The sequence below is a fragment of the Syzygium oleosum genome, unplaced genomic scaffold (genome assembly GCF_021117445.2).
Source record: "Syzygium oleosum isolate NSW1041296 unplaced genomic scaffold, Sole_v2.1 Sole_v2.02, whole genome shotgun sequence".
Classification (NCBI taxonomy): domain Eukaryota; kingdom Viridiplantae; phylum Streptophyta; class Magnoliopsida; order Myrtales; family Myrtaceae; genus Syzygium; species Syzygium oleosum.
The window spans coordinates 740,978-767,246 of record NW_026607486.1 but is presented as its reverse complement, the minus strand read 5'-3'; the positions used below and the strand labels follow the sequence as shown (position 1 = coordinate 767,246).

The 26,269-nt window shown below is 41.4% G+C and overlaps 4 protein-coding genes across 5 annotated transcripts; all 4 read left to right on the top strand.

Moving 5' to 3' along the window:
- The first annotated feature begins 120 nt into the window (after positions 1–120).
- LOC115686808 (uncharacterized) lies at positions 121–8,474 on the top strand. 2 transcript variants are annotated; one of them, XM_030612214.2, is made up of 13 exons: positions 121–481; positions 1,008–1,139; positions 1,259–1,285; positions 2,181–2,271; positions 3,430–3,473; positions 4,387–4,485; positions 5,907–5,964; positions 6,054–6,106; positions 6,222–6,323; positions 6,581–6,646; positions 7,283–7,401; positions 7,738–7,909; positions 8,057–8,474. In XM_030612214.2, the coding sequence occupies exons 1-13, from the start codon at positions 362–364 to the stop codon at positions 8,120–8,122; spliced, it is 1,149 nt and encodes a 382-aa protein (XP_030468074.1). In that variant the 5' UTR covers positions 121–361; the 3' UTR covers positions 8,123–8,474. The 2 variants fall into 2 exon arrangements, with proteins under 2 accessions (XP_030468074.1, XP_030468075.1); XM_030612215.2 differs by having other exon boundaries at positions 322–481; positions 2,174–2,271.
- Positions 8,475–10,553: 2,079 nt separating this feature from the next.
- LOC115686807 (pentatricopeptide repeat-containing protein At1g71490) lies at positions 10,554–13,919 on the top strand. The gene is made up of 2 exons (XM_030612213.2): positions 10,554–10,654; positions 11,325–13,919. The coding sequence occupies exon 2, from the start codon at positions 11,384–11,386 to the stop codon at positions 13,544–13,546; it is 2,163 nt and encodes a 720-aa protein (XP_030468073.2). The 5' UTR covers positions 10,554–10,654; positions 11,325–11,383; the 3' UTR covers positions 13,547–13,919.
- A 1,587-nt stretch (positions 13,920–15,506) lies between these two features.
- On the top strand, positions 15,507–20,744 carry LOC115686762 (uncharacterized). Its single transcript, XM_056308926.1, has 10 exons — positions 15,507–15,945; positions 16,035–16,342; positions 17,078–17,216; positions 17,373–17,494; positions 17,638–17,841; positions 18,409–18,468; positions 19,231–19,369; positions 19,759–19,877; positions 20,022–20,246; positions 20,376–20,744. The coding sequence occupies exons 1-10, from the start codon at positions 15,762–15,764 to the stop codon at positions 20,568–20,570; spliced, it is 1,695 nt and encodes a 564-aa protein (XP_056164901.1). The 5' UTR covers positions 15,507–15,761; the 3' UTR covers positions 20,571–20,744.
- A 1,198-nt stretch (positions 20,745–21,942) lies between these two features.
- Positions 21,943–25,249, top strand: LOC115686809 (uncharacterized). Its single transcript, XM_030612216.2, has 3 exons — positions 21,943–22,476; positions 24,387–24,647; positions 24,753–25,249. Exons 1-3 carry the CDS (start codon positions 22,021–22,023, stop codon positions 24,939–24,941), a joined length of 906 nt encoding a protein of 301 aa, XP_030468076.2. The 5' UTR covers positions 21,943–22,020; the 3' UTR covers positions 24,942–25,249.
- The last annotated feature ends 1,020 nt before the right edge of the window (positions 25,250–26,269 follow it).

The window sequence follows — 26,269 nt, the reverse complement described above, 5'->3', positions numbered from 1 at the left end:
CCCCCTCCTTTCGGCGCAACAGTTGAACCACAAACGCGGGGCAGCGCACGACGCTTCACAGGAAGGGGACGCTCGTCCCTTTCAGCGACACAGAGGGAGAGAGAGAGAGAGAGAGAGAGAGAGAGAGAGAGAGAGAGAGAGAGACGCCATTTGCAGCTCCCGGAGCTTCGGTGTCTCCGCCTCCTCCAACTTCGATACTTTCTCTCTCTCTCTCTCTCTCTATCGGCGCTCAGACAAAGCAGAGACCTAATTTTCTCCGCCTCCTCGCCACCCCCCCCCCGCCGCCGATCGCCGCCGATCGGATCGCCTTCGCGGCAATCTCTCCCGCCTCAGCTGCCGCGATCCGCGAGCCGCCGGGACAATGCCCGTCCTCCCCAACCCCACCGCGTCCGGCCGCGCCGTTCGCCCCCCCGCGGAGGCCGAGACGAGCCGCGCCGGCGTCCGATGGCGCGGCGTTACCAGGATCTCCACTCTCTTTAAGGTTATCTCTCCCCCTCCCTCGTTAGCGCGGGGAGCATCTCGCGTTTCTTTCGATGGATGGATGATGTTGGTGGCTCGGCGAGCTACCCTAGGTCCACCTGCTGCTGCGCGCGCTTTTACGTTCGAGCGGTAGCGTAGGGAGGCCTCCGTGTCCTTTCTCGTTAGCATTAGCTTTACATTGATTGAAAGAGGGCAGTGACTCCAATTGACAGCGATCAGCGAGAGAGTGACATGTACAAATGTACAAATGTACAAATGTTATGTGTTATTGCTGTTATCGGCAAATCGCCCGTGTGTGTTCTCTCTAAGATTATTCCAGCAGAAGGAATTCCTTCCTAGAATTAGAGTTTTTTTTCCGACAAATCTTTTGATGTGGACGATCCTCCTCCTTAGTTCTAACCCGTTACACTCTCTGCTGTATGATGATGCTTCTTTGATTGCGTAGGAGTGTAATCACTTGTAAAAGCGCAGTATTTATTGATATTTGATGACCTGTGTAAATGTTGCTATGTTTATCCATGTTGCAGGACGATAGGTTTGAGAACTGTCAGTTGGCCTCCGTTTCGAGGCGGACAGCTAAACATCCCAATATTTGCATGGCCCTAGTGGATGAGAGGCTTGCTCGTAGCAGAGACGTGGCTAAGCCTCCTGGAGTATTGGTAATGAACTATTCTATTGGTTTTCTACTGTATCTTGATAGAAGGCCTAAAGGAAAAACTAAATACAAGATATCCAGTCTTGCCACTAGTAGTTTGACTTGTCTGATGTTTCTTTGCAGGCATACGATCTTGTGCAAGGGGCATTGGTGAGTTAGATGAAAATTCTCGATCTCCTTTTTAAATATGAATTCTGCAGCTTAACATGGCTGAAGGAAGGTATAATGTGAGTAATGAGCCTCAGGGATGCCGTAAAAGTGAAATTTTGGGGTGGTTAAGTTCTTTAAGTTTTTAATTTAGGAGGCAAAGTGCTCAACTCTACCACTAGTTTTCAAATGGGCGAAGAGCTTTCCTTTAATTAAAAATGTTGTCTACTGCTCCTTGTAATGTTTGATTTGTACACTGAGATGTAAATCAATGTTCTTTGTAAGATAGTACATATGAGACATCATTGTCTGTTTTAGAGTAAGTTCATCTATTTTAGAGAGATGATACAGTTTCAGGTTTGGTCGTGAGTCTTTGAGTGAGTTCATCTACTTCAGAGATTCTAAGGAATATTTGGTGTCGGATTGTCATACCCTACTGAAGATGTTTCTTCCTAAAGTTTTGAGGGAAACGAAGCTCAAAACTTTTTATCAGTTCAGAGAAATTTGAATCTTATTATGTTATATGCGTGCTTGTTTTCTCTCTGCTGTTAGCTTTTTTCTTCCAGATGTATTAGGATCTCATATGAGCTTTGTCCTGGTTAGAAAAAGACCTGGACATGTGATTTTCATTCATATGGTGGTTTCTCGGACTTTATTGTGCATGGAATTTTTTATCTCTCAAGCTTAGAGTATCTAAGGAGTTTAAACAGGAGCTTGATTCACTTTTTTGAATGATACCCTTGTTTTGTTTTACCAAAGAACATGTATTAAAGGCAAAGTTCTTAATACTTTCTTTTGCTTCTTGGAACTCAACTGAAGCTTTCTGAGTGGACCTTTAACAGTTATTATTTCCTTACCATACATCTTATTTTTTTGCTTTTGACTTTTAAGTGTCCAGGTTAGATGGAGTTCCACTGTTGACAAGTCGCTACCGGATCCTCCAACGGCTGTCCTTCTGCATGGAATTTTAGGTTGCAGGAAGAACTGGGGTAGGTACTATAATCTGATGTTTAGTTTTTGGTTTTTGTTTTAGGTTATCTAATTTGATTTATAAACTCTCATATTCAAGCAGGTGAAAAACCATATCCTGTACATCAGACATTTCAGGATCACTTAGTTTTTTCTGACTGCTTACAACAGTGAAAAGACTGTGGACTCAGGTGTCACGAAAAGGTGTCGCATATGGACGTATAAACATTCTAATGGCGAATTCGGAAAGTGCATGGACATTAATGCCACAAACGTTATCTCACTCATATCACATAGAGGAGTTTTGTGAAGATTACGGTTCATCATGTATTTTTTTTTCATCAGTAGCTATGCCCCGTTTATTCCAGGAAACACAAGCCAGACAACTATGCCCTGCTTCATGTTCTGATTGTAAAACTGTGCATTAGATTTGAGCTTTTAAAGCTTCCAATCAATAGATCAATTTGAAAAATCTAACAGTGCAAGCACAAGTGATACATCTTCTTATAAATTGTAGTTCTGAACACTAATTTTAATGGCAACTTTAGCATCACAAACAAATCAGTCTGCTTGGGGAACCCTGATTGGAGTGGATGACAGCATTACTCGTCCTCCTGTCAAGATCATTATTATTTTTTCGTCATTCATTAACCTTGATTAATGTCCTAAACTCAATTGATGTCTCTTTCTTTGTCGTTAACTCATTTCGATTTTCAAACCTTTGGTACGGTATACAGTGTACAGCTTGGCAAGGTATACAGTGTACAGCTTGCTGTTCGTTCCTGTGTGGGCCTGTATTTTTTACACCATTTGAACAACTGAGTTCGCTAGTCTTTTCTTTCTCCCTGGTATATTCCATAATCGTTCTTACTCTTCCAACTTAACAAGGAAACATCGACCAAAAAAAAAAAAAAAAACTTAAGAAGGAAACCATCCTTATACAAACAATCAACAAAGGATGAAAACAACATTTTTGTGAGATCGTAAATTTAATTTATTTTTGTGGTTTCTTCAGTTTGTTGACATAAAATATGGTTGAAGGTGCAATTTGGGAAACAAGGGTGCTCAACAATATTTTCTATCTGATGGCTTGTGTTTATATCGATAGTCTGAGATTTTTAAGGCATTCATGTGCATATCAATAGTTTGAACCTAAGTGGTTTATATTTATGTTTCAGGAAGCTTTGCTCGACGATTAGCACAAGAATTCCCGACATGGCAGGCATGTGAATCAAATCTTTGCTTTATGATGATCAATTTCTATAACATATTTGTGCTGACGTGCAAGGCAGTTCGACAATTACAATTTTAAGCCAAATGATAATGAGTTTTAAGATAATCCTTTCCGATTAGAAAAACTAATCTTGTTTTATAGTCTCTCTTAAGTGATAGGAAAAAAATATTTTGATATGCAGCTGCTGGTTTTCTTGAGCTCATTTGTCTTCTCTGTCTTGGAACTTCTTTGGAATAAGGACAACTAAGCATGTAGTGTAGATTTCTTTTGACTGTTAAAAGTTGGAGTAATGCTACATCTACCAGAGGTCTATTAAGATTGGTATACTAAATGAGGTGGCATCTTATGTGGACTTGCTATGTCACTAAAAATGCTCAGTAAGGAAACAAACAGAAAAAAAGGACAATTGAAAAAATTATGAATTAGCTCTCCAAGAAAAAGGAAACCGAGCAACATCTCTGGCTAAGCTCAATGCTGTTCATCTCTGTTTGAGCTTGTTTGCCTAATTTCTCCGCCTCCAATATCGTGAACCCGACTTGTCGTCAGACTTTCTGCCAGTGCCGCGCTTGCAATGCTAAGGGGTTTTCTATGTCTGGTTCCACCAAAATCAGGGTGTATTGGACTTAGCTAAACATGGCGCTCTTCATCTTCTTCAATTGAAGGAGATGAAGATCTGAAGAAGGATTCAAGAAGTTCCTCTTCAAAGAAGATGAACTGGCTTGACGAGGACTAAACCCCTTCAATCTAGTTAGTTAATTTGCTCTTCATCTTCTTCAAAGAAGATGAACTGAATTCAAGAAGTTCATCATTTGTTAAACCAGAGTTGGTGAACCTTTAGTAGATGTAGCATTACTCTAAAAGTTTATGCTCGATTCTCACACATAATTGGGTTTTAACACAGTTTCTCTTGGTTGACCTGCGATGCCATGGGGATTCTGCATCGATGAAAAAGCGAGGCCCTCATACGGTTTCCTCAACTGCCCTCGACGTGTTAAAGCTGGTGCGTATTGTATGAGCATCGATTATGAACTGTATGCTTGGATTGTCTCTCTTTTCTCCTTTTCTAGCATACTCATTTACATAATATGTGTGCTTGCATGAGTCTGCTGTCGAACTGTGCCATCACTGGTTATTTTGGTATTCATTTTTAAACTTATTCCGTTTTGTCTAGAGTAAAGTTCACTAACATCTGGACTTGCAAACCTGATATGCACAGATTTTTTTAAAGACAGTTACTCTTTGGGGCACCTATCAATGAGAATGATGGATGTACCAGTAGTTTCCGGGCACCTATCAAGGGGAACAATAAATGTAACCCAAGGAGCTATCAATTTATGTAAACTTGCACCAATTGCTCATGAACCCTTTCCATAGATTTTTTCAAATGGATGTGGTACTGTGGAAAAATTTTCATTGCTAATATTCTGTTCCTCCTTTTTGCCATTATCTTTCTTTTTAGACCTTTCCCTGTTTCACCTATTTCCCATTACATTATACCTTCACTTTTCTTGCTTTTTACTCCGTGCGAATTCTCTTCGAGGCACCTTTTCTTGTTTACTGTTTTGACAATCATCGTAGCTGTATCTAATCGCGTTCTCTTTTTGGGCCAAGCAGTATGTGCTCTTAGGTGAATTTTTGTTCTTTGTTTTCTTTCAATTTGTCTTTGGATAATCTTTCTATACATTTCATATCTCTGTCATACAAAGATGTTAGACATTTTTACTATCAAGTTTATCTATTGAGAACCTGCATGTCTTGTATCTTCTTATAGATCCCGATTGTGTAAGGTCAAAGGAGTGGAATGAACATATCACAGCTGATGAATGTTTCTCATCAGCTTTATGTGTATCAAGCATAGTATTTCACATTTGTCAAATATTAGTCCAATGTTTAATGTGCATCATGATAGAAAATGAGAATGCATTTTGGTGTAGCATTTCAACAATATCTTACAGATATTGACACATCATGACTTAAAATCTGTAGCATTTTAATATTTTCTTTCATCATTATTCAAAGAGTATCCACTTTTAGGGGTTGTTCCTATTGGCATGACCTGAGAAAAAGATGCATACTCAAATGAATCGAATGGATTTTCTCCTTTCAGCAACAAAAGACGTCAAGTTTAATAACCATGTTCCTAAATTCCAATTGATTGACATTTAATCCGACAATGAAATATGTTTTTCCATTTCCGTTTTGAATGTAACTTCAAACAGCAGTACTGCTGTAAAAAATCCAGTTTACGTCCAATGTTTGATTCAATTTCATATAACTAATTTGGAGTGTTTTTCTGGCTGTACCTTGAATTTCAGATGATAGGAAGCGGTTATTTTGCAATTATGAGTGCATGGTTATATCTTTACTATGCCTTCCATTTATTCTGGCATTAATCTCCTTTTCTTCTCTTGGACAAAGTAGGTCGCACAGCTTAGGCTAACGCCCCGGATTTTAATTGGTCACAGTTTTGGAGGAAAAGGTACTCCATTGGTTAAGCAATGATAGCTGCTATCATTCTCTCTTATTGCTGTATCTCGAAGTCCTTTATAATCTTTAACCATGATGCAGTTGCTTTGAGCGTGGTTGAACAAGCTGCAAAACCTCTTGCACGACCAGTCAGAGTAAGTAACCTAATGGATGTTGGCATGCATAGTTTCAAGCATATTAAGTCCCTGGTAGTGCCAAAATAATGAGTTCCTCTTTTGTATATCGTAAGTGATCATCTTCTCCCTATAGGTTTGGGTCCTAGATGCTACTCCGGGAAAAGTTCGGCCAGGTGGAAACAAAGAGGACCATCCTGCTGAGCTAATTTCTTTCCTCAGCACACTGCCTAAGGAGGTGCGTGTATGGTCAGTATGTTGATTTCATAATAATTCGCGTGTTTTGGCCCCATTTAGCGTCTTTATTACGTCGTTGTTTGGGATTAGTCATGAATTGTCCTAGTTACCAGCTGGACATTAGCTGGTCTTCTAGCTTGAAAGGGGAAACCTTGCATTTATTGTGCGTGACAAGTTAGTGATAGACTTTGCTGTTCACCATCCCTCATGTGGTCGTTTGTGGCATTTATATACTAATCTTTTCCATTTCCAATGTAGGTTTCCTCGAAGCGTACTATAATAGATTCTCTTATCCGAGAAGGATTTTCTATGGATGTTGCCCAGGTAATTTTGGAGATACTAAATTTGCTGGGCTTGGATATTGCAAGTTGATATCTGGACGAGAAAATTAATGATTTGCGTGATGATGTCACTGAAGGAGAGATCAATTAACATTAGCTGAGTTGAAAATGTTCATCTGGAACTGTTGATAAATCATTCCATCTTAATTAAGATTGTGGTCAATTCGTTGTTCTCTCCTAATCGAATGTTAAACTCCATAATATTAGCCTTTTGACATCCTTTATCAGTGGTTTCTTCTTGCTATTTTGTTCCCTGGAGTCAGTTCCATCGGTGTGCTTTCTCCTTTGTTTCTTTTGTCATTCATGTGCTTGCTGAGATAGTCACCTGAATAGATTTATAGTAGCGGATAGTTAATATGTGTTTCATGATGAATGTATGGTAATAATCTTTGAGCTATTTACCCACTTCTGTGATGCATGTGCCTCTCATGTCAGTCAAATTTTCATCTTTGAGATGATCTTTAGGCGTGTCAAAATGTGATCTACAATGTTGGTAATCCTCACTTTAAGTCTTTCATCCACTTTATTTCTTCTTTCACTCTCCGCAATGGTCGTTGATTTTCATTTTTAAATTTTGTGCGACATTTGTTTGTTTTGACTAATGTTGCCTTTTGTCTAGTGGGTGGTAACCAACCTTCGACCAACGGAGTCTCCTGGTTCACCAACAAGCTTCTCCTGGGTCTTTGATCTTGAGGGAATCGCTGAAATGTATCAATCATATGAAGAAAAAAATCTATGGTATCTACTGCTTTCAGTTAGCTAATAGTGGTTCCATCTGATCGCTCTAGTAGGTTGCATTATGTTAGTGGATGGTGAACATTAATCTGTTTAACGGAACTGGTGACTCATTCTGGTTCCCTAGTGACAATGACGTAAATTGCAGTCAATCATGCGGTGTAGTCTTTTGTTTACTTTGCACAACCTTGTGGTTGACTTGTTTTAACTTTTAATAAGAAAGAAGAGAGACACCAGAAAGAGCAGATGCACTCGTCACCTGTCAAAATAGTCTTGCACATGATTCAGATTTCCAACCTTCCGCCACCCTTTGCTCAGTGTTGACTTGTACAAATGCAGGAAAATAGTAGAAGATGTTCCTGGAGGAGTGCATGTGAACTTTTTGAAGGCAGAAAGAAGCTTGCACAGATGGGCACTCGAAGACATTCAGAGAATTCGCGCCGCGGAGGAGCTAGCCGCGGAGGAAGGCGGAGCAGTTGAAATGCATGTCCTTGAAGACGCGGGCCACTGGGTATGTTCTGTCGCTTCCTCTGTTTGATTCTGCTCAAGGACATGCTGGGATCATCATATCACAACGCTCGCTTTCCTCTCTTGCTCTTCGCTCGATGCGAAGAGGTTTTTAATGGTTCTCATAGCTGAATTCCTTTTCTGTTGCCAGGTACATGCTGACAACCCCGACGGCCTCTTCAAGATCCTTTCCTCTTCTTTCCAGGTGCTGAAATGAAGACCTGGCCCGGTCCCCATCATTTTGCAGACTGCACAATGTAGAGTTTTCTCTGACTAGTACGCCTCCCTGCCTAAATTTTGTCTAGACCTCATACAATATCTTCCCTCTGTACCATATGTTACACATCTCTGTTTTCCCCTTTCCTCTAAACGTACTACGTATCCTCGCGTTTCTAGAGGAAAAAGTGAAAACCTGCGCCGTAGATGTAAAATTCTCTATTCATCAGTGAATTTTTCTAATGTTCGATCACAATCTCGATGCTCGAGATGTGATACTCGAGGTTCTGCAGAAGGGATGTGATTACAACCCTTAAATAGAATTCTCCAGCTAATGGGATCTGTTTCAAGCACCCCATCCTTCAGACTTCTGTCTGCGTAAATAGGGACTTTTCTTTTTCTTGATTTGTATTTCACGTTTTGTCCTCCTCTCATTTTCAAAAAGATTACCCAAAATAGTGGAGAACTTTCTTAAAATGTTGCGAATGTGCTTGAAATATTTTTTTAAAGAAGACATGGGTATTGTGTTGTGTTTTATGGCCAGATCATAACCTCAGTGTTAGCTCTCGAATCTATTTTGAACTCAATTAAAAACATACAATTTTCCAGACTAGCTGCTTATTTATTCCCTGTAATTTTCCATAGGGAGTTATGCGATGTTTGGGGAAACGAGGAAAAATTGACGGGATGAAAATTTAGATGAAAATTGGATTTTTTTAAAAGGAAAAGTTGAATTTTTAAGTGCTTTTGTTATATTCATCCCCTCTTGTTCCGCAACAAAGCCTTCCTGATTAATTCATAATTATAAGTTGGTAAGCTTGACATTTATTGGTAAGTATAAGCTGGGAAACTTATCTCGAGATCGTTATGGTGAGTGAACTTTGATGTTCACTCGTAAATTTCAATATCGATTGATCGTATCGAGTACTCAAATGCAGGTTTGCAGCCAAGTCGACATCAATGTCAGCCAAATCGAATCGAGTTAATGGAATGATTCGATTGTATTAATTTGATAATTTGACTGCCTTGTCTGAAAATTTTGGGAAAATTATTTAGAAAATCTTAAATCTATTGTACTTTTGTTGATTCAGTCATTAACCTTTTAATTATGCTAATTGAGTTATAAACCTTTTCACTTTTTGCCAATTGAGTCCATCAAGTCAATTTTAGCCAAAAATTATTAATATAGATTTTGACCGTCCTATATGGTGTCGTGGGCACTGATGTGCACAAATTTTAATTTTTTTGAATTTATTTATTTTTCCTTTTTTTGTTTGCTCTTCTTCCTTTGGCTAGTAATGACGACCTCGCCAGCCTGTCGCCCTTATTGGCCACTGGCGAGGGCGCCTGCCCCTATTTGGGCTCAACCTCGCCCAACCAAGGCGAGGTCGATTTTGTCGTCGCTGGGTTCTCTCTTGTTGTCGCTCGCTTAGTGACAACGAGGTCGGCCTTGCCACGAGCCAGAGAGTGAAGAGTCCAAGTTGCTTGTTGACTTCTTCCACACCAAGTTGACGACACAATGGTGAAGGATCTAACAAATGAAAGGAAAGCTAATTGATTCCTATAATTACGTGCTCTAAATATTCCATATACTTATATTATGATTGAAAATTATTGCAATTTTAGGTCTCACGTTTTCTATGAATTGGAGGATAAGTCAGTATGATGGGGCTCATACCAAAAAACCGAACTTCACGTGAACATAGCAGAGAGTTTGATTGATGTAAATTATTTTGCCGCAATAATGTCGATACCAACATTTAAAATAATAATACAACAGATATAATTTTATATTTGTATAATGCACGACATCTTTCTAGTTTACAAAAATTTTGCAAATTCCTAGCACTCTACGTGGATCGTTAGAATTCTCCAATTTTTTTTGGAATCAATCAACTTAATTATTGCAAGCACGGTGAGATTAAGTTATGCCACGAACTTTCACGAGCCAACATAGAGTTTTGCCTCCCTCCCAGTCTTTTCTCGCCTCGGCGTTGTCTCGAAACTTCCTATTTCTTCGCGCGGCATTTCATCTTCTCCAGCACCACTGCCGGCAAGTAGGGGTGAGCATCCCAGATTGAATCGTCCGGTTCTGGCCCATTCCCGGTTCCTAAAATTTGGAAGAGGCGAAGATCGATCCGGTTCCTATACCTGGTGAGGACTCACCCATCCGGACTATTCGAGACCATAAAGATTTCATTTTATCTTTATTCTTACAAAACTGAAAATCCTAGGAATTGGTCCATTCTTCGCTGAAAACCCTAATTGCCCATGCCCACTCTTCACCGTCAGTCACGCGCAACGCTCAAGCCACACACGCCTCTCTCGCTCACGAGCCACGACGCTCCACTCTCATTCCGAGGAGTCGCGCCTCTCGGTCTCCCGCCACCCTCCTCACTAATCCTCAGGACCCCCTCTCGCTCGCGGCGGCGGCGGCGTCGACTCTTCGGAGGCGCGACGCCATCCTCCGTCCCCTCTCGCTCGCGGCTGGACGACCGCCAGCCCTCCTCCGTCCATCGCTCCCCTCTCTCCTGTAAGTAACTTCTTCTTCCGTCGTAATCGATCCGTTCTTTGTGGCTGGGTTATCCGTTTCAATGCCTCTTGAACTGTTAGGATCGGGATGTAGGTTAGATTAGGGGGGCATTCTTCATTTTCGGCAATTGATGCGCTCGAACTGTTATCACCACCCCTACCCGGCGGCACGTGCCTCCGCCGCATCTCTCGAGGCGTGCTCTCGTCGTCGCCCCGTCCCTCTTCGTTCCTCTTAGTTAAGAAGATGTCCAGTAGCTAAAAACATCCGGGGCCTGCATCTTCACCGAATATCTGTTCATCTAGTTAGGATTTTGGTGGCTCCGCAAACTCAATCTACGGTGAGGTTTTGGAGGAACTCGTGGGCACATTACACGATCTTATGCTGTCCCTCGAGGATTATGTTCGATATGTTGGCGATCGAGTAGCATCCTGCGCTTAGTGCCGCGGGCCAACATTTGAGGTCGAGACCGTGCAGCATTTAGCTTCTTTTGATTCGTTTTCCTTTTTCTATGGGTACTCATTGTGTTGGATTTTTGGAGAAGTGACTTATTTATACGTGAATCCCATTATTTATGACTGTAGATCTCCCTTTGATCCAACAATTGAGATTGAATCTTTCTATCTACTGCCTATCCCAATTAATATGCCGTGTATTTTGAATATTTCGCTAGGTCCGTGACATTAGTTCCTTGCTTGAAGTTGGTGACGCTTGCAATGTTGTCGATGATGTATGCCTTGTCCGTCTCTGTCACTTCGAGGACGTCTCTCTCTGTCCAATATCCAGAGGTTCGTACCGAAACAATGGAGACGTGTGGAGTCGGGCTCTGCGTCGAGTGATGAATTGATGATAGATTCTCTTTCGAGGTTGCTTGAAGGCTTCCTTAAGCAAGGCGACTTGTCCAATGCATTTAGGACCTTCACTGTCATCAGGCTTCATGCCTCCTCCTCCTCTTCTTCTTCTTCTTCTTCTGGCTTTAGGGATTCTCTGCCACATTCTGCATCTTCTGTTTTGCTACTGTGCACCAACCTTAAGCTGCTCCTCCAAGGGAAACAGCTACACTCGCAAATTGTCTCCCTGGGTCTTCAGCATCACCCTGTTCTGGTTCCGAGGCTCGTTAGTTTTTATACGGCGTTTGATCTCCTCTCCGATGCGAGTGTTCTTGTCAGGACTTCGGATGTGTCACGGCCTTTTGCTTGGAATCTTCTCATTTCTTGTCATGTTAGGAATGGGTCGTGTAAGGAAGCTATATCCATCTTTAGAGAGATGCTGGGTAAGGGGATTAGAGCAAATAAATTCACTTACCCTTCCGTTCTCAAAGCTTGCGGCGAAGAGACTGATACTGATTTCGGGAAGGAAGTTCATAAATTAATTGCCGATAGTCCATTTGGTCGGGACTTGTTTGTCCAGAATGCATTGCTGTCCATGTATGGAAGGTTTGGGGAGATTGACGTTGTCCGCGACTTGTTTGAACAAATGCCAGAGAGGGATGCTGTTTCTTGGAATACCCTAATATCTGCCTATGCATTTAAGGGTATGTGGAAGATAGCATTTGAACTGTTTGAGAGCATGTGGACCGACGAAATTGAATTGACTAGTGTAACCTGGAATACTATTGCTGGGGGTTGCTTATCGGTGGGTAACTACCGAGCTGCATTGGAGTTGATCTCTCAAATTAAAATTCACGGCAATCATTTGGATTGTGTTGCAATGATCATTGGTTTGGGAGCATGTTCTCACATAGGGGCCTTGAAGTTGGGCAAAGAGATTCATGCCTCTGCTATCCGTGGTTACTATCACGGGTTCAATAATGTGAGAAGCGCGATGATTACCATGTATTCCAGGTGCAAGGACCTAAAGCATGCTTACATTTTGTTTCAATCAACAGAAGAGAAAAGTATCACTACGTGGAACTCAATGATTTCTGGCTATTGCCACATGGAAAGATCTGAGGAAGCCTCTTTCCTTTTTAGAGAAATGCTGTTGACAGGAATTGAACCAAATTTTGTCACAATCGCGAGCATTCTCCCCCTGTGTGCTCGAGTGGCAAACCTCCAGCATGGTAGGGAGTTCCATAGCTACATTGTACGACGAGAATGTTTTGTGAACCATCTATTGTTATGGAATGCTCTTGTGGACATGTACGCACGCTCAGGTAAAGTTTTGGCAGCTAAAAAAGTATTTGATATGATGACAGAGAGGGATGCGGTAACATATACTTCTCTGATTTCTGGGTATGGGATGCAGGGAGAAGGACATATTGCATTAAGATTTTTCGAAGAAATGGTTAATTCACGAATCACACCGGATCATGTAACCATGGCTGCGGTCCTCTCAGCTTGTAGTCATGCTAGGATGGTCATCCAAGGTGAAAAGTTGTTTGAGGATATGCAGAGAGTTTATCAAATAACTCCATATTTAGAGCACTATGCGTGCATGGTGGATCTGTATGGGAGGGCCGATTTATTATCTAAAGCGAGGGATATTATTGCCCGAATGCCTCATTCGCCCACTCCTGCCATGTGGGCCACTCTTGTAGGAGCTTGTCGAAACCATAGGAGTCTAGAAATGGGTGAATGGGCAGCTGGAAAACTATTGGAGATGAGGCCCGAGAACTCGGGTTACTACGTGCTTGTAGCTAACATGTATGCTGCTGCCGGTTGCTGGAGTAAGCTCGCAGTGGTGAGGGCTCACATGCGTGACTTGGGTGTTAAGAAGGCGCCTGGTTGTGCTTGGCTGGATGCGGGTTCTGGTTTTTCGCCTTTTGTTGCGGATGATGCATCAAATCCTCATGCTCACGAGATCTACCCTTTAATGGAGGGGTTGAGTGATGTAATGAAGGATGCTGGTCTTACTGACTGTGAGGACATGAATGCAGAAGTTGCGATTCTCTAAATTTCGACTCGCGCAGGGAAATGGTCAATGGGTTTGAAGTATTGTGGAGTATTCTTCTGTTGTAGTAAGGTTCTGTCAAAGTCCGCAACCATATTTGCTGTGGACACCGCAATGACTACAGTACACTTTGTTGAGATGTTACCTCCCTGTAAACTGAGCTGTACGGGTATTATGACCGAGTTCAACTATACCCCCTTTGTTCTCTTGATTGATATAAATTTATTATCTGAGTCTAGGGAGAATCATGAATATGCTTTGGTTTTGACATAGATGTAAAAGCAAGATGGAACATTTTCTTCTTGTTGCTCCTTTGACTGATGTCCAGTGTTGATAATCTCCTAATGTCAGAAGGTCAGGCCGGTTTCTTATTCAAGATTCGAACTTCACCCTTCTTTATGGTTTCTATTTTGGTGATGCTATTTTAAGAAAAAACTCGAGATTGTATATCATCTGTGGCGCCAGAATGATTGATAGCGCCATTTCAATGTTTAGCAAGAAAAAGGCATTGCTTCGCATTCGCTAATGATCGGATGAAACAACCTGAATTCATGAAGCGTGCTTCACTTACTGAATTTGATTGTAAGAGATATGGAACTATTGAGTAAATAACGGCTAAGTGATTTTTTCTGGCCAGACACATGAACCGCTTAAGATTATAGAAGAACGCATACCTTTCCCACATTTCCAATTTCCTCTGTAGGTGCTTAGCTCGACCACAAAACTAGAAAATAACGACAGGCTGCTTGTATCTTGGGTTTAATTTTACTTGGACTTGGAGTTGCAATCATCTCTCTATTTTCTATCGGATTTTGTTAACAGTGGACAAAATTGAAAAGATTTGGATAAAAAGATGCAAATTATTATGTTCAGAGCAATATATAATGGGATTAATATCACGAAAAACCCTAAACTGGTACATCTGAAATAAATTTATTCTAAAATAATTTTTTTACCACAAGAAACTCTAAACTAGTACACATGTGACAAATTTACTCTAAACTAATTTTTTGAGTACCAAAAATCCAAAACTGGTACATTTGTGACAAATATACCCTCCGTTAAATTGAATTAATATCATGAAAAAACTACAAATTGGTAAACACAAATAGAGTGGTAAAATCACAAACTGGTACACAAGAATTTGAGGTAAATTTAACAAACTAAAGAGGGTAAATATGTCGCAGACGTAGATTGAGGTTTTTCGTGTATTGGTCCTATATAATATAGGGTTAATACGAAAACCCTAAACTACATTTGGACACATTTACCCCAAACTATTTTTGAATAAAAACCCAACTGTACACTATTTTTGACCATCAAACCCCAGACATCAGGACAATTTTACTAACTTCCACAAAAACCCCATGTATGTGACAATTTTACCGAATTAAAATTTTAATATTATTTTTTATTTTTCGATTTTTTATTTATTTTTATTTATTTTTTTCCTTTTATTTTTTTTTCTTTATCTTCAACCTCGGTTTGCCGGCGCCCGGCGAGCGAGGTCGCCCGCCGCCGGCATCCTTGGGGGCGAGGCGCCTCGCGCGAGGTGAGGCGCCCGGCGAGGCGACCTCGCTTTTGCGTCGGCCGGCGAGCGCCCTCACGGCGGCGAGGATGGCCCTCGCGTCCGGGGTCGCCTTCGGAGTCGAGGGCGGCCTCGCGTGGGCAGAGGCGACCCTCGCGCTTCGCCCGCGTCGCGGACTGACCGGCCGTAGGTTGAAGTGAAAAAAAAAAAAATAATATATATAGATAAAAAAAAAAAATTTAAAAAAATATTAAAAATAGATGGTGAACTAAAATTTCAGCAAGCAAAAAAGAAAACTTGAAAGGTTTTCATATTAACCGATATATAGATGGGAACTAAAAGCAAGGAAGAAAACTTGAAAGGTTTTCATAAGCCCGGCCCACGGCCTTTGATAGACGAGATGATAATTCTAAAATGTATTTCACGCAGGGAGAGCGTCCCCGCCTTCTAGCCATCCGTCCAGTGCTCGCCGCCGCCACCGCCGCCACCGCCGCCGTCGCCGTCGCCCGTCCCATTTCACAGTTTCCCCGTCGCTCAAGTCGTCCGCTGCTTCTGTTTCACCTCGTTCACAGTTCATTCCCTCTCTCTCCGGTCAAAGGGATCCGGAGGAGGAGCCGATACTCATGGTTGAGGGAGTTCGCCTATCTAACGAAGCTCACTGATTGGCTAGCTTCCCCGGCGATAGCCCCAATGTCTGTCGTTCCAGCTCTCCGCTGCATCGTCGCCCATCTCTTCGGGCCATCTCCGCCATTAACGCCTCATCTGTTCGTCGCTTCATCCATCTTGAACCAGTTTCAGAAGCCACTCTCTTCCCTGCTCTCCCAGCCCCGGAAGGCCTTCTCCACGCGCTCCACGTCCCATCTCGCCCCGAAAGGTACGATCTTTGCACATACCCAAATACCCAATCCCATGTTTTCTCATTCTTATGGCGATTGCTTTTTCTTTTCTGATTGAATGCGACAGAGAGGACTCTGGTCCTTAACAGCGATGAGCGGGTGGGGTGCTCTGGTGCTGTCGATGGGATCGGACGTGTCGAGAATTCGAGTACGATTGCTGCTATCGTGACTTCGGTCGGGGGTCCGCCTGGCGCGGTCGGGATCGTGCGTTTATCTGGTCCTTCCGCTGTAGCGATTGCAAGTCGGGTTTTCCGGCCAGCGAGTAAAACCAGGAGGAGGAGGAGGAGGACGGTGTCCTCGAATTCTTGGCGGCCCACTAGCCATATGGTAGAATATGGTTTGGTTATGGATTCCAGTGGGAATGTTGTTGATGAGGTTCGCTCTCTCTCTCTCTCTCTCCAAATCAATGAAACTCTACCAGGATAGTGCTTGTCGTGTTATGATCGTTGTTTTATTGTTTGTTACTAGTTTCTCCCGAAGGGCAGAGGTACTTTCCATTTTAGTGCTTGCAATCAAGTTAGCATGGTTAAAGTGTCTTCAATTTGATTAAATTTGTGATTAAAACGGCATGGCTATTCAAACTTTTCATGGGGCTCGTTGTTGGCATCATCTGTAATGATTCGAACTTGATCAATTGTCTATGCGGTGTACATGAAGTGAAATCTGAGTAGGTCTGAATTACAGATTTTATGTGACCACCTTATGCCATACACCATTTTTACGGTGGTTTGCAGTTCTTGGTAGTATGATCATGTTCGTGTCGTGTCTGCCTCTGATATTATCAGTAGCATTATAGTTAGTCTGCCCTACTTTGTCAATAGGTTGACCCTTGAGATCACAAAGTGAATCAACTTAGCTGCTATTGTCATTGTAATACTTGGTGAACTTTGAGAGGGGGTTAAGGAGATAAAGTCTGCACAGCATTCGCTAATGGACATGGAGAGAGCCATATCATGTGCATTTTATAAGGCTGCTTATATGATTGCTTAAGCTTCTACCTATCAAAAACATATGATAGCTTAAGCTTTCTCCTGCTCACTTCACATTTTGTCCTGGAAAAGTGTGGTTCCATATTGATCACATATTTGTATTCCTCACCATATTAATCAGGTTTTGGCTGTGCCAATGTTAGCTCCAAGGTCTTACACCCGCGAAGATATTGTTGAACTTCAATGTCATGGAAGCGACATCTGTTTACATAGAGTTTTGAGGGCCTGTCTTGAAGCAGGGGCAAGGCTTGCAGAACCAGGTTAGTCTTCTGTTTTCAACATGTTTTTTGATGAACTATGATGTGGCTGAAACCTTCGAAATATCGACCATGTTGACTTGGCAAAGTCAGGAATGGTATTACAAGGCTCTTTAGATGCTTTCATTTCTATAAAAATTCAATTTCTTGCCCATTCAGGTGAGTTCACTCTCCGCGCATTTCTTAATGGCCGCTTAGACCTCTCCCAGGCTGAAAATGTTGGAAAGCTAATTTCAGCAAAGTCGACAGTTGCAGCTGATGCAGCATTAGCTGGACTTCAGGCATGTTTTTTCAAGATGAAAGCCTTATTTGCAACGTCTTTGCTAGATGTCACAATCTCATGCATTGAATAGTATTTGTTAAACTTTAGACAGTGATATAAAAGTTTGGACCAAAAATTCTTGAGATTTGTAACTTTTGGCAGGGCGGTTTCTCTTCTCTGGTCAAAAAATTAAGATCACAGTGCATTGAATTGCTTACTGAGATTGAAGCTCGACTTGATTTTGATGACGAGATGCCACCCATTGACTTAGATTTAATAGTGCATACCATACATTCAATGGTGAAAGATGTTGAGACAGCCTTGGAAACAGCCAACTATGACAAGTTTCTTCAATCTGGTTTGCAGGTAAATCGTGAGAATGTAATAAAGGCTGCTGAAACCCTAGTGTAATAAGTTCCTCTTCACTGTGCAATCTTTAGGTCACCGGTGCATGTGAATTTAGTATTTATTAAATCATGGTTCTGGCATCACATTTTTCAAATGACAATGCCCAAGTTAGATGGATCTAATATCTTAGTGCTCATTTGATTATAGCCTACGGTTGTTAAATTATTAACTGTGGTTTGTCTAAGCCCTCTCTTCGGAGTCATGAAAATCTCCAAATACACCGGGTGTATGAATCATACCTTGTGTGCAGTCATTTGGAAATTTGTTTTAGATATGTAGAGAAAGCTATTATATGTTGTATAACTTTTGTACTTCAATTTGACTTCTCAATCATTGTTTGAATGTTAATTAAAGTCAAACATAGACCGATCACTTTGCAAGAGATTTTTATTTCTCGTTAATATATGTTTATTTTTAAAAGAGGTATTTCCTGATCTGTGTAGAAGTTTAACTATAGTTCTTGTCATGTGTCTTTACAGAAGGTTTGGAACTGTCTACTCATTCTATGATAATCATTACCTACAGATTGCAATTATTGGCCGTCCAAATGTTGGGAAGTCGAGCCTTCTAAATGCTTGGAGCAAGGTATGTTTCGGCAAATCTTTGGTGTTACTTCTTTTCTTCAGTAAGTAGGCAAATAATTTCTTATCAACCATAAGTTGGTTTTTGGCCCCATTCTTAGGTGTTATCAATTGAAGCCTTGGGCGTAATGCTCGATCAATGATTGTGAACACAAACATGAATAACTTTGCTGATCCTGTCTGGTTATTTTAGGGTTGAAATTCCTTAAATTTTCTTGAACTCAAGAAGGAATAATCAATTTGCCAGAGCCTTCACCTACTTCAGGAACCCAACTCCTTGTCTACCTGTTTCTGGTCATATTCCATCTAATGAGGCTCTTGACCTAAATTACAGGGAAAAGAAACCTCAACAAATATGGTTGATCAGGGATGATCATCTCTACTTAATCCTGCTAAAGCTGCGGACAGATCTATATTCTGTTCAGATTCCATCTGATGAGGCTCTTGACCTAAATTACAGGGAAAAGAAACCTCGACAGATATGGTTGATCAGGGATGATCATCTCTACTTAATCCTGCTAAAGCTGCGGACAGATCTATATTACTAAACAACAAACAATGTACCATTTTCTTTTCCACGCGTGGAATGATTAATGTCTAAAATTCCTTGCTGTGCTCTTATGTTAGAGCTTAGATTTGCAACCATGCACCCATTATTGACACCACAAATTGAGACAAGATATTACTGCAAGTTGATGTTGCTCTAGATGATTTTTTCATTCCACGGTACCTCTCCTTGAGTCCCACGTTTAAATTTAGCATGCAGAGTGAGAGAGCGATTGTCACAGAAATTGCTGGAACCACCCGGGATGTGGTTGAAGCTGGCATTTCCGTATATGGCATTCCAGTGACGCTACTTGATACGGCCGGCATCAGGGAAACCAACGATGTCGTGGAGAAAATTGGTAAGAGAGCAATTCTTTTATTGTTAAAGGATAGAATTCCCAGTTGTTTCTATTAGCAAACTCTAATTCTTTGAAGTGGCGAAGAAGTCCTCATATTTGTGATGTGACTGAAGTCTAAATTGTATATTACCAAACTTATCATCAAATTCCTCGTCTTGTCCTCTTTCTGGTGACGGGATAACAATACTCTATTTAATGCATTGGAATTTTTAGAATTTTGGTCATTGCTGCAAATTTCAGTATCACACGGATGTTACCCCTATATTACTGAATTTAAGTATGACATTCAGAGTTTTATACTTCCTCATAAGTGTAACTTATCGTGCCGTTAGTTTCAATTGCCAGGCTATTTTATCCTTAATTTTAGTCTTCTTGTGTCTTTTCTCCAGGAGTGGAGAGATCTGAAGCTGTAGCTGTGGGTGCTGATGTCGTAATCATGGTAATGAGCGCAGTTGATGGATGGACTTCAGAAGATGCTAAGCTTCTCGAGAGAGTTAAATCCATTAAGGTCTGCTTAAAAACAAAAATAATGGCATCATCATAATGTCATAGTCATATTCTCTACAATGTCTCTTGACTCATTCAAAAATCATACTATATAGACAGAAGTGTCTTATTGACGCTGATGAAACGGCTTCTTTTGCTACTGCAGAAATCAAGTGGGTCTTCAACTCTGGCTATTCTTGTAATCAACAAAATGGACCGTGTCCCATCTGTTCACTTGGAGTGGGATGGTGCGGACGACAGTTTCTTCAGTAAGCATGTATTCACCTCTGCTTTGACCGGTCATGGCGTGCAAGACCTGGAAAGGGCAGTGTCGGAGATTGTGGGTCTCAACAGGATCCCTGCAGGTGGGCGGCGGTGGACTGTGAACCAGGTTTGCTCCCAATATTTCTTGGACATGATCTTGCTGAAATTGTCAATGCCGTTGAATGCCGTGGGGCAATTCGAGTCCTTTAATATCTTGACATGGCGTTTTAACTGCGACTGGATTGTTTATGGACAGAGGCAATGCGAGCAGCTTGTTCGGACCAAGGAAGCTCTCAAGAGATTGGAGACGTCGGCTGGGCAAGAAATGCCGCTCGACTTTTGGACAATCGATTTGAGAGATGCTGCACTAGCTTTGGGTCAGATAAGTGGAGAAGACATCTCTGAAGAAGTTTTGTCCAACATTTTTGGCAAGTTTTGCATTGGTAAATAGATTTGACATCAATATCTAAAGCGTATACCAACCTTGATGGATTCTGTTGCCTTCCTTTGCATGGGAACTGTGAAGTACCCCATCTCCATCCTCCACCTCTTCTCCTTCGATCGAAACCGTTTCCTTTTACATTGGTCATCTCGTGAAATTCGACTTTTCTTCGTACTTTAGTCATACTCGCCCGATTTTATATTATACTTCGATTCAGATTAGCAAAAGCGATGTCAAGGAGTGTGTGTTCAAGGCTCGAGAACTTGCTGGTCCGTTTCTTGTGTAAAATGCTAAAATTCTATGTTTTCCCCCTGCTTAAGGAAAAGGATGAATTCGTGGTCAATATAAACTGGCTAGAGAGTCCTTACTTTGCTAGATGATTGGAATAGGTATTATGATTTTGTAGTGATTCTAAATACATTCGAAATTGCTTTACCTTACATAGAAATGTATTCGAAATTGGTACTTCTAATCGAGGGTTAAAAGTACTCGTGGTCCCTGAAATTTAACAATTTATTTAATTTGGTCATTGAGCTTTCTGTGGTCAATTGGATCCTTGAACTGCATTGCTTTTGTTCGAGTTGGTCCTGTGGCCATCATGTCTCTGTTAAGTGTCATCTTGGCATCCTACTTGCCAATTAAAAATATTTTAAGATATTAAACAAAACAAATATATTTCCAAAAATTCCTAAAACAAAAATCTGGTAAAGAGGAAAGAAAATAAGCGGGGCTCTGTTTGATTTGCGGAAAATAAATAATTTAAAAAATATTTTCTTAAAAATCATTATTCGTATCACTTAAAATAATTGATCAAGAAAAATTATATTCTAGTTTATGTTTAAACATTATTGCGGATGATGAAAATATTTTTCGATTATTTATCTTTATGAGTGATATAAGCAATCACTTTATTATTCATTTTTTGAGAAACAAATAAAACTAGAGATAAAGAGACGAGGAAAACCATAGCTAATTAGGAGGGGCGACCCATGCGCCAAAGAAGACCATAGCTGATTGGGGCGAGGGCGGCGATGGTGCCGCCTACACACTAAAGGAGGGTTGGAGGTCTTCATGGGGTTCAAATTAACTCGATTCTCACGATTATATTATCATTTGAATACGAGACTTCCTTATATTTATATATGTATACACGCGCGTGGACATGCAAAATGATATTTCGTCCATTTAAAATTCTTTCTATTGGGTTTAAAATTTCAAATAGAAAACTCCTAATAAGGGCTTAAAAGAAAAAAATTAAAAAGAAAAATTAATCGGTCCTTTTTCTTGGATGATATATAAAGAAAAGAAATTGAGGATCCCGAGCGTCCACCACGACACTCATTATCCCCCCAATAAATAATAACCCAAAAAAAATCCAAAACAAAACCAAAAATTTCGTGGTGACCGAAAACTCTCTCTCTCTCTCTTCGCAGTTCGCACCTCTCTCTCTGCAACTTCCATGGCCACCACCGCGCCTTCCGCTTCGCCGCCGCTGGCGCCCGCGTTCCCCAACCGCGGCTACTCCCTCGCTCCTTCCCAGCCGCCGCCCTCCATCTCCTCCCGCGCCTCCGCCTGCCTCCGTGTCCGCGCCGCCCTCCGCCTGAGCCGCCCCAGGACCGCGCCCGCCGGCGGCCGGGGAGCGGTGTCGTGCAAGGCGACGGAGGTCTCCCTGGCGGACAACGAGCCTTCTTCTTCTTCTGCTTCTCCTTCTTCTTCGCCGTCGTCCTCGTCGAGCGACAACTGGGTGCCGGTGGTGCCGCTGACGGCGCTTCCGAGAGGAGAGCGGAGGGTGATCATCCAGGACGGGGAGACGATACTGCTGCTGTGGTACAAGAACCAGGTGTTCGCCATCGAGAACAGATCGCCCGCCGAGGGCGCCTACAGCGAGGGATTGCTCAATGCCAAGCTCACTCAGGTAACTTCTTCGGTTCTTGCTCAATTCTAAGCTTCCACTGTTATTCGCAGCTTCTATGCCTTCTCAGTTTGGTGCGAGGTGTGAATCGTGAGTCCTATTTTGTGGAAATGCGCCTGGCAATTATCAGTCGGCAAACATTGGTATATTCGAATTTCCCATAACCAACCTGTTCATGGAATCTTAACGAACCAATCGATGGTCTGACGTTAATGGTCTGATGCAGATGTTTGCTCTTGATCAATATCTCGTGTGCTCGCTCATTTTCGCTTCCTTTGAATTGGTAATATTAACGCATGTAAGCACAAGCGCACTGATAACACCATGCTTGTTTGATCCGCAGAAAAGCTAATTTCGTCTTGCGTTGTGTGCAAATTAAGGAGCTTTCTGTAGCATTGGAATTTCAGGGGACCTATGAAGGAAGAAACAATCGGAGCTTAATTATTATACCTCATTTTGTTGTCTGTTTACGGCATATAGCTGTTTATACTGTGTAATCAATCCTAATGAGAGTAGGACTGAATGCAGTTAATAATCTCCGAGTTCATTTCACCACCTTTTCTAATTGTTGTCCTGTTTTTTGGTTTAGTACTTGACCAATAATCGTTGAGGATCTTAGTTTCTATCTCGATACTTCTGGTCTTGCAAGGTTTTGGCTCTTAACCCTCATATTAGTGGAAATTATTAGGTCCCAACTCTTGCAAGTGACCAAGCTGAGTCACGCAGTCTACATGGACAGTTCAAAAGTTACTTCAGAATACCCTTTGGATTCTAGTTCACGTGCAAGAGTCGCCAACTTAAATTTTGCTCGAACGAGGATAAGGGACCAAGATTGCACAGAAATAATAGTTTAGGGACTACAACCTCAAAATATTGAAAATGAATGACTACATTGCAATTTGGTGAAGCGTCAGGGATAACAAGTGCTGATTTTTTCTAATTAAAATTCTGAAGGGGATCAAACTGTCGTTTGCTAAAGCTTGAACCTCACTTACAGCAGATTCACACATAATTTTTGCAGCTAAATTTTTTGTACTTCTGACAGCAGGATCACATGGCTAACAAGATTCCATGTCTCATTCCTTTTAAATCTAATTAAAACAACCTGTGATAGACTGCAGACTGATTCTCCAGTTTCCGCAAAAACTTCTCTGTCCCTCTCGGCAGTAATCTGTGTCGGCCATTTTTCTCCTATGTTTCAGGTTTCAGTATCACACGGCTTACTATTTTTTTATCTTGAGATGTAGCATCTGTTATTCGCAGGATTATTCAGACATTTTCAATAGCATAAATGTTAATCTGGCACTGAAATGCATCTAACTAATGATAGACCTGTCAAAATGGGTCATAAACCCATTTCTTAATCCATATATTAATAAATTGGTCATAAATGGGTTAGCTATATTTAGTAAATGGGTCATAAATGGGCATAGGTATAATATAGGTGTTAAATGGATCGTAAATGGGTTTACAACTTATTTAAACTCAACTCATCTCTCTTGCCCCGACTCAATCTCGCACTCGCTCACTCCGCACTATCATATCATATTAGGTATGAGTTTTCCTAGATTTAGTTAAATATGGAAGTGTTTTAGCAATATGGGTCGGGTCGGGTATAGGTCCAGAAAATTGCATTGCGCATGAATGGGTTATAAATGGGTTAATGGGTCAATTTGGGTCGGACCATTTGTGACCCGACCCGACCCGACCCGACCATTTGACAGGTCTAACTAATGATAATCTTACACCCTGATGGATAACCTTTATTCTATTTGAGCCTGGATATAACGGGGGACCTTTTCTTGTTCTCTCTATGTTCTCTGCTTATTTTATTGCTATGCTGTTATTTCTTATTTCAAATGTTGTGAAAAATTGATGCCCTGAGAAGAGAAGTCTTTCACTCCTTGTTGCAGGATGGCTGTATAGTTTGTCCAACAACTGATAGCACATTCGATCTACAAAGTGGGGCTATCAAGGATTGGTACCCAAAAAACCCAGTACTTAGAGTATTGACTCCCGCTTTGAGGACACTCTTTGTTTATCCTGTGAAGACCGATGAAGAGAATATTTTCATTAACATGAAAGGGACTGCGAGATCTGATGCATCTGCGGAGATAGTCTTTAGCGGGAAGGCTCAACCTGGTGTTACTGCTACGGATGTCAACGTGGATGAGGTAAGGACATCTAAACTTTCTGAAAAAAAAAAAATTCTCCCCAAGCAAAAGCATTAGCCAGCGCTGTCGATTCATTTGGTGAAATCCCTATTTCATGTTATTTAGGTGAGAATGGTGGTTGATGAAGAATTTGTGGGGTTTGGTTTCACCGGAAAGAATGAACTGATAAATGGGAAAGCTGCCGTAATCGGTTTTCTCTTGTTGTTGGATTTCGAACTGCTGACCGGGAAAGGACTTCTTAAAGGAACTGGATTTCTGGACTTCCTTTACGCTGCTTCAAATGCTTTCAAGTAAATATCAAAGGCTTTTGAGGATGAGAAGTCTCTGAATAGTAGGGCTTTTATAGCATATCCTTCTTATCTGTAGGCACATTAATCTGTTTAAGATGCATAAAAGATGCTTAGAAGTATACTGCATGCTGAATTTGATACTTTTGTTCACACATTTAATTCTTTTATATCAATATCTACTGTAAGTTCAAAAGATGAGGATAGAGAACAAGATTGTCTTGATTAGCCAAACCAAACAGCAGAGCGGCTGTCGACTGATTGTCTTCTAGATTGTTAGATGGTTCAAGATTCATGTAGGTTTCCGTGTGTTCATCTGTCTTCACTGCATCTGATTTGCAAAATGTTGTGAGACACTATAGAGTTGCATACCCTTTGAAGTGTTTATGCGTTATCGAGGTACTTGATCAGGGGAAACTTATAAAATAGCTGTTATAACTTTACGAGTGCCTCTTAACTCCTGCCGATCTGTCTAGACAAAAACTGATCCGGAAAGAGGCAGGAAATTTACAATCGAAAGGTAAATGACGCGAAATCAAATCTGGACGCAAAATCAAGTCAGTTTTTCGCCTGCCTTTAGGCGTTCCACTTCCGATCCTGACCATTTTCTTTTAACCTTAGCTTCTGAATATCCCTCTACTGTGCAAAATTCTGATGTGCTCGATCTTTTCCTACCACACCCATTTGTCTCCTATCTTTCCTGGACTCTCCAAAGTGCTTAGTCCCCACGTGGCAATTACCCAATTGAGTGAGTTCTTACAGTGTGTTTAGAAGGCAAAGATTATCTGCATGACCGTGGGAAACCAGTTGATTTACTGTCCGAAAGCGAACGTTCGTGATCGAGTTTTTGCGACTATTGGAGGTGGCAAGCTGAACGAGTCAAAGCTATGAAATTCTTTGGAGCATCCCGAGGTAAAAAGTGCTCAATGACCCGTTTGAATTTTTTCTTCAATAATTGAGTTACCTATCAGCCGCCACCTTCCTACTTGGGACGAGGTGACTTTGAAACCACCCCCTGGCTCTGCCAATAAAACAGCCAGCTGCCAAATTAGATTGAACGAGTCTAACTTCTCCATTGCCGTTCAATCGAGGTTAAAGACGACTTGGAGCAAAAACTTCATACTGCGATATTGTCGTCGCCTGTCGGAATCAAGCTATTAAAAGGTCGACTGTCGGAATCAAACTATTGAAAGGTCCGTGCTCGATGAATCCGCCTGATGATACTCAAGTCGCTTTAGAAAAGTCGGCCATCCGAACTTGATTTGACGAGCAACGCCCGAGAAGACTTGAATATCAAGTAATCCGAGATCGACCCAATCCAAACACGAAACGAAC